This window comes from Pterocles gutturalis, unplaced genomic scaffold, assembly GCF_000699245.1.
Source record: "Pterocles gutturalis isolate BGI_N339 unplaced genomic scaffold, ASM69924v1 scaffold33508, whole genome shotgun sequence".
Classification (NCBI taxonomy): domain Eukaryota; kingdom Metazoa; phylum Chordata; class Aves; order Pterocliformes; family Pteroclidae; genus Pterocles; species Pterocles gutturalis.
This window is the reverse complement of record NW_010126735.1, coordinates 1-7,049: the sequence shown is the minus strand read 5'-3', so window position 1 is coordinate 7,049 and position 7,049 is coordinate 1. Positions and strand designations below refer to the sequence as shown.

Here is a 7,049-nt window from a genome sequence, read left to right as displayed (position 1 = left end):
GCATTAACGTGCACTGAAAACTGTCTGTTTGCATGGATGCCTTGCTGTAGCTAAAAGCAACTCCGTTTGTAAGCATCAAATTCTCCCACAATTAAAAAAAAAAAAAAAAGGCGCCTGCTTCTAAAGGAAGGTCACGCAACCACCTTAGAAAATGTGAGTATTTACACTAAAGGGAGACTGCCATCCCCAAAGCCTCCCACATCCACACTGAAACGTTAGAGGCAGCAGTGGCGGTCTAGTTTTCCCCACCACAGGTTATGATCTATTTTCATTATGCTCAACTCTCCAAGTCTTCCCCATTACACAGGTGTCATCCAAGAGTAATAAATGTGCATTCTTCCCTCCTCCTTACTGAAAGTGACAGACATTGTGATCACACTGCTGAAAAACTGAATGTATAAATAAACACCATGTAAAAACATATGGCAGCACAGAATACTGTCAATATCTCTACACATACAGAATAGGGTTACTTAGTTTTAAAGAAGGTAGAAGTTGCACTTATACATATTTCTGGTTCAAAAAGCCTATTAAAACTACTGCACTCTTTTCCAAGCTGTTGAGATTGTACTTCTGGAGGATTTTTATAAGCCTCCCAAGCAGACATATTTTATTTCTAAGTACTCATCAATGCCATATTTTGAACCTTCTCGCCCTAAGCCAGACTGTTTTACCCCACCAAAAGGACTCTCCACTGAGGAGACTATGCCTTCATTAACACCAACCATTCCAACTTCCAGCTGTTCTGCAACTCTCCAGATCTGAGCTGGATCTTGGGAGTAGAAATATCCTGCAGTGCAGACAGAGATACAGGAATGAAAATTAAAATCAGGAAGAACAACTGCATAAGACTGTGAAAAAGAGACTTACTGATACGACTGCCATTCCATTGAAAATCATCACCCCATAACACTAAAGCTCTTAAAAGCACAGAAATACATTTATCTGACAGAGAGGCATACCTGCTAAACCCACATTACTTGCATTTGCTATAGCAATGGCTTCTGCTTCAGTCTTAAATCTGTCAATATAAAGAGAAAAATCCAAATGAGGCCTGCAGTTCATCTACCATCTTGCTGACTTACTCACAAGAAGCAGCCTTAACAAATAAAAAAGTCAAGATGCTTTTTTTTTTTTTTCCAAAAGTGTATTTTAGAAATACAGAAATATCTTTTGGCAAACTGTCACTCAGATCTTATTTATTCAAAATTATCTTTCATTGTTTTTTTAATTGCTATTTTTAACCTGGAAAATGAATAATCTTACTTGATAACTGGTGCTAAAGGGCCAAATGTCTCCTCTTGGGTGCAAAGCATTTTTGTTGTAACATTACTAAGTAATGTTGGCTCAAAGAAATTCTTCCCCAAGCTGTGTCGTTTCCCTCCAGTCACAATAGATGCTCCTTGCGAAACTGCATCATTAATGTGTCTCTCTACCTGAGGTATGTAAAACAAAAATCTCAAAGTCAGCATTTAGGAATGTGCGATAGTATACTTTCCACTAAAGATAATACTCTCCAGTATTAAATACAAGATTTTGAAGAGAGGTTTACACTTTGTAGAAGACCATTTGCGATGTTAGTTAAAATTTCTCTTGAATTTTTATTTCTCCCAGTCTGACGTAACTTCAAAGGGATAAATTACAGCTATGGCCCCACTCTCACAGATATTAAAGATTTGGCTTTTCTGTTGAAACGAGAGGATGACATCTAACAGGAGAAAGTCTTTGTAGGACTAATAAGTACAGCTGCTACCTGTGATCAAGCACTATGAAAACAGAAGTACATGACTGTCATTTAAAGAGAAACAGACAACTTTCAAGATGGTACTGGCAAGAACATTTTCCACCCCCTCCATCTACAATTCATCCAAAGACAAGTAAGTAATGCAAAAACTAAAGTAGCAGTCTCCGCCTAGAATATTGTCCTGTGCAATGACAGAAAGGCAATTAAGTGGACAGTGCTCGCTTCGTGGTGTATATAGATGTGTATTATACACACACACTCTATACTTTTGCAATGCACAAAGGGAAGGCATGAAAGAAAGAAATCAAAGTACTGTATCCTTTGTCTCCCAAATAACTGAGTATTTTCATATTCTGTTATTTTATAAACAGAAGGAATCTGGCAGCATTCAAGTATAATGGGATTCAAACCAAGCCTGCATATAGCTGAGCCACAGTATCTTAGAAAGAATGAACCACATAATTTAATAATCTTTAACGTTAGGAAGGGTGAAATATTATAGAAAATGTGCCTTACTGCAATTAAAAAATAAATTTCCTGAAGTCATGAGTAATCCAAAACAGAAGACCCAAACCATGCATGTAAGTAAGGTTGCAAGTTATCAGAACATCGTTACTTTATGGATCACAGAGAGGAAATTAAGATGTTTAAAATGAAATCTGTTATTTATACCTTCTCCACTGCCTTTTCATTAATTAGCGGCCCTTGGGTTGTTTTTGCATCAAATCCACTTCCGACGTGTAGTTCTCTCTCTATAGCTTTAGCAAACTTTTCCACAAATTTGTCATGGATTCCCTTTTGCACCAGAAAACGGTTTGTGCAAACACAAGTCTGAAAACAAACATGAAAAGAAAAAACAAACAGTAGTTTATATTGTATTTAATCCACCCATTAATTCATTCTGGCCCTCATGCACAGTACCAGGTTACTACAGTGATCAATCTGTCTCTTCTCCATCATCCTAAGCTGTTACCTAGCTTTGCCACTTCTTTCATCGCCCTTCTCACTTTACAAATACAATTTCAACAAGCTCTCAGTATGTGTGTGAAATATACCACACTGTTAAATTTAAGTTGCTTACACTGAGATAAGGTTTTGTGAGTTTTATGGACTCTCATATACAGATCAACCAAGGTACAGAAGCTGCAAGAAACACCTTCTAATTACAGAATGCTGGACTGAGCAGCAGAACTTCATATTTGGTGGTGTGGGGTCTTTTCTTCTAACTCCTTCATTAATTGAGTTTGCTTTCTTCCTGGAATTTGTTCGTAAGTGCTTTCAGTGGCCTACGTATTTGTGCTACCCCTTTGCTCTGACTGCATCCTAGTTTGATTGCTACAGTCTCTCAAAAGTAACACCTGCTTTATCCTTTTATGCAGCAGCAGGTGTTAGATCTTGTGTGGTCTGTGTCTGATCACTCAGTGGTCCTTGTCCACATTCCAGTCTATTTTGGTTCCGTTTTTTCTTCCCAAGACTAGTCTTATGTTTTGTTGAGCTATTCAAGCAACATTTTTTCCCAACTAAATTAACTCCCAATCCCACAGAAAACTTGCTGCTTTTCTAAAGTTGGAGTTCATCACCTTCGTGTTCACATGTAGAGGTAATACGCGTAAGGCTCAAACAGTCTCCACACAGCCCAGCTCAGCTGACTGCTCTGGAAAGTGATGCTCTTAAAAAATGCTTTACTCAAAGTAAAATACACTTGAAGCAATGTACACCTGAAGCCTGTCTATCACTTTTTTTACGCTACTCGTGTTAAAATCTAGCCATGTGTGTCTCAACGGATTTCAATCCCCTTAACTCCTGCTGGGTGTTTTCAAAACACAGAAGAATACTTGAATTGAACACACAATCTTACACATAGAAACATTTATCATGAGACTTGAAGCCCTTATTTTAAGAAACAGCTAGGCACTTGTTATAAAACATAATCCTGAGAACTGAGGCAAGATGGTGTCTTTTCACAGCTCCAGTTCTCCAATGAATTTAATGCTAACAAAGCGTATGACAAAATGCCTTTATCATTTCTCACACTCCTGCGAGGGGTCCTAGTGAACATCTTCTTTCTCAGTGATACTATTGACTGCCGTGGATGTTGTGAAAGTGCGTTGGATTTTACAGTGTTGTTATTCAGACTCGCTGGTAACTGGCTTGAGTGCCCAGAGCCATGTGTGACTACAGCGTCTTTCTCTTCACAATGAAGTGTTCTGTGCTTTCCTTTTGCATAAAATAGCTTATTTACAGCTTAAACTATATGTACAGCTCTCTTTCCAGAAACAAGGACAAAAAGGTTACTCTTACCTGCCCTGAGTTTCTGTACTTAGAAGCAAGGGCTCCTGCAACAGCACGGTCGATGTTGGCGCTGTCAAACACTATAAAAGGAGCATGTCCCCCAAGCTCCATGGAAACTCGCTTCACAGTGCCAGCTGCATGTTTCAGCAATATCTGCAGGCAACAGAGGAGACACAGAAATCTGTTCCTCTACCAGATGTGAACTGTGGAACCACAGATGGAAGGCAGTGAAAAACTCTGTCAGGGAATTAATCTGTATCTTCTCTATAATGCTAGACCATCTGTTTTCTCCTATGACAAAAGCAAGGACTGATTTCCTTCATTAAAATCTTTAGAGATCAAATTGTGGCCAAGAAATAACAAAGAGAAGGATTTTCATCAACTTCAGGTCAGGCTTTTATACACCAATACTGTCATTCTTTTTTGCTTGTTCTTTTCTTCTTTGGTTATAAAAATCTTGACTACTCTTACAAAATTTTTCCAAGATCTGTCAGAATTTAGGATTAAGATTTGCCTTGATAGCAGACTTTTTCTCATTCTGTATATAGCCATCCCATAGAATTCCATCATCTTCTAGCCATACTCTGCAGTTCTACTGACTTCATTAGAGGTGGTGACAAGATTGCTTATTGACTAAGGTTGATAGGAGAGATTCCTGAATAGTACCTTTGAAACTCAATTTCAGTGTTCTCATTAGTATGTTGTCACCCTATGATATGAAACGCATATCTTGTACAGAACTGTTCACATAATTTAATAAAGGGCAGTTATCTAGAACTTGCACACAGGCATCCTTCTGTGAAGGACTGATACAATAGGCAGTACCTCGAGAAGTACACAATTATTTGGACAATTTGCATATAGCAGCCAGAGAAGGCGGTGGCTCTGTATAAAGGCACACACTCTCCCCCTACCTTTCCAGTGTAACCATAGTAATAATCTTCAAGGATATTCTGTGCACTTACGTACCTTTCCTGTTGCTGTAGAGCCAGTAAAAGATATTTTGGCTACCAAGGGATCAGTGCACAGAACCTCCCCTACAGCTGATGTCTGTTGTCTGGAACAAGGAACAACATTATACACTCCCGCTGGAATTCCAGCCTGGTTTGCAAGCTGCAACAGAAGAAATACAGAATTTGCATTATCAGTGCATTTTGTAAGAGGAATAGTCACTTAATGTCTGTGCATTGTTTTGAATAAACCAGCCTTTAAATCGATGGGAGCTGAAAATGCACAGCACAACAGACACCACGGTGTCAAGAGAGCCGCTTCACTCCAGTTTAAGCTGGATGCCATTCAAAGTAACCAAAGGAAAGATATAAAAAGGTTTTGTGTAGCTCAATGGCCAGGTCCTCTTTGATACTTTAGACCACATTAGAGACAACTTTCAAAGATTCTTACTGAACTAAAACCTGTGGATCAATTCAGCCAACTTGTCCTTCCTTCATGTATAAAGTTGGCCAGAGTTATCTCCAAAGCCCACCTGATTCCCCATTCACAGCTTCAGCCCACTGCTAAGGTCAGGCTTAGCATAAAAGCTCACCTCCCCAAGAGCCAACGCTGACAAAGGTGTGTCCTCTGCAGGTTTCACTACCACTGTACAGCCAGCTGCCAGAGCTGCACCAACCTTCCGGGTAATCATAGCACTGGGGAAGTTCCACTAGGATGAGAGAAAAAAAGTACAGTCAAACTTGGGAAAATTTTGCCTCCTGTTTTTGCAGAAATAGCTGACATTTTCTGTAATTATGTGATAATCTAAACAGACCTGCATGATATGCTTTGTCCTAAGTGAACATTACAAAGAAGCACTGCCAATCCAGGGAGAAGCGAGCACAAGGCAGAAATGAAACTTCACAAGGGTGTTTGCCGGGGCTGGAGGAGCCGTAAGGCCACAGGCCCACACTGTGGGCTGAGCTGAAAACCTTCACCTCATTTGAAAAGCTCAGCTATGCTTACGGGAGTTATAATGGCTGCCACTCCTACTGGCTGCTTCAGCACCAGGATTCTTCTGTCTTTTGCAGATGCTGGAATGACATCACCATAAACCCTGCGAGCTTCTTCCGCAAACCACTCCAGAAATGAGGCAGAATACAGGATTTCACCCTGTGCTTCTTTCAGAGGCTTCCCCTTTGATTAAATCAGATTGAAGACACACTGTAAGCGGCAGAGTGAAGCAATAATACCAAATCAAGTCATTTCAGAGTCCCTGTTCTTTCCAGAGTACTTTATAATCCCCTATCACACAGACTGTGGTCTCCAAAAAGAATTATATGATTGCAGCAGCAATAGTTATGCCGTTTCAATATACAGTCATTGTATAGTCAACATTTTGTATGTTGTGCCTGGACTCATACCTGCCCAAGATAAGGAGCTGGAGTAGCAAATGTAGGATGTGTTTATTAACAAACTGTGCAGTTAGCTGCTATTACTATTCTGAAGATGCAAATCATGGCAAAACAGTTACAAATTTATGACAGGGACATTTGGGGAGGGGGAGGGGGAGGAATATGACTTTTTAATACCTCCAGATCTGGTCCCATGGACTGAATGACCATTAGCTGCTGGGACACCCCAGAGGAGCTGCTGAGGTATCTCCCAGCAGGGTTTTGTCCAAAAGGACACCGGTCTGTGTGCTGCTCTGACCCAAACCAAAACACACCAAGTGAATCCAGCTTGCAGACTTGCTTTAACACTACTGCGATCTTTTCCGAGTCAATTAAACTGATCAAACACAAACATTTCTGCCATTAAGACTAGGGTTAAGCTGATGTATGCTTTTGCACACCATAAAGCAAAACGAGGGTCTGGTTTCTGCTGGATTCTGAGGTACTCCTGTCATCCCGCTGTCACACTCCTGACAAGGCTGAAGGCCGCACAGCCCCCAACCTCCGGGACCCCCGCCGCCGTACTCACGTTCTCGGCCGTTATGATCCTCGCCAGCTCCTCCTTGTTCTCCATCATCAGCTCGTACCATCTGCGGAGCCGCACACTCCTCTCCTGAGGAGAGAAAAGG

The 7,049-nt window shown here is 40.6% G+C and overlaps 1 protein-coding gene across 1 annotated transcript; it reads right to left on the bottom strand.

Annotated features, from left to right (window-relative positions):
• Nucleotides 1–510: 510 nt before the first annotated feature.
• On the bottom strand, nt 511–7,039 carry ALDH5A1 (aldehyde dehydrogenase 5 family, member A1; the record flags this gene model as incomplete). The annotated part of the gene is made up of 9 exons (XM_010079078.1): nt 511–790; nt 963–1,021; nt 1,267–1,436; nt 2,417–2,575; nt 4,046–4,189; nt 5,006–5,149; nt 5,580–5,696; nt 5,993–6,163; nt 6,950–7,039. Coding segments are annotated over 9 exons (1,260 nt in total), but the record flags the coding sequence as incomplete, so codon positions are not given.
• Between the last annotated feature and the right edge of the window lie 10 nt (nt 7,040–7,049).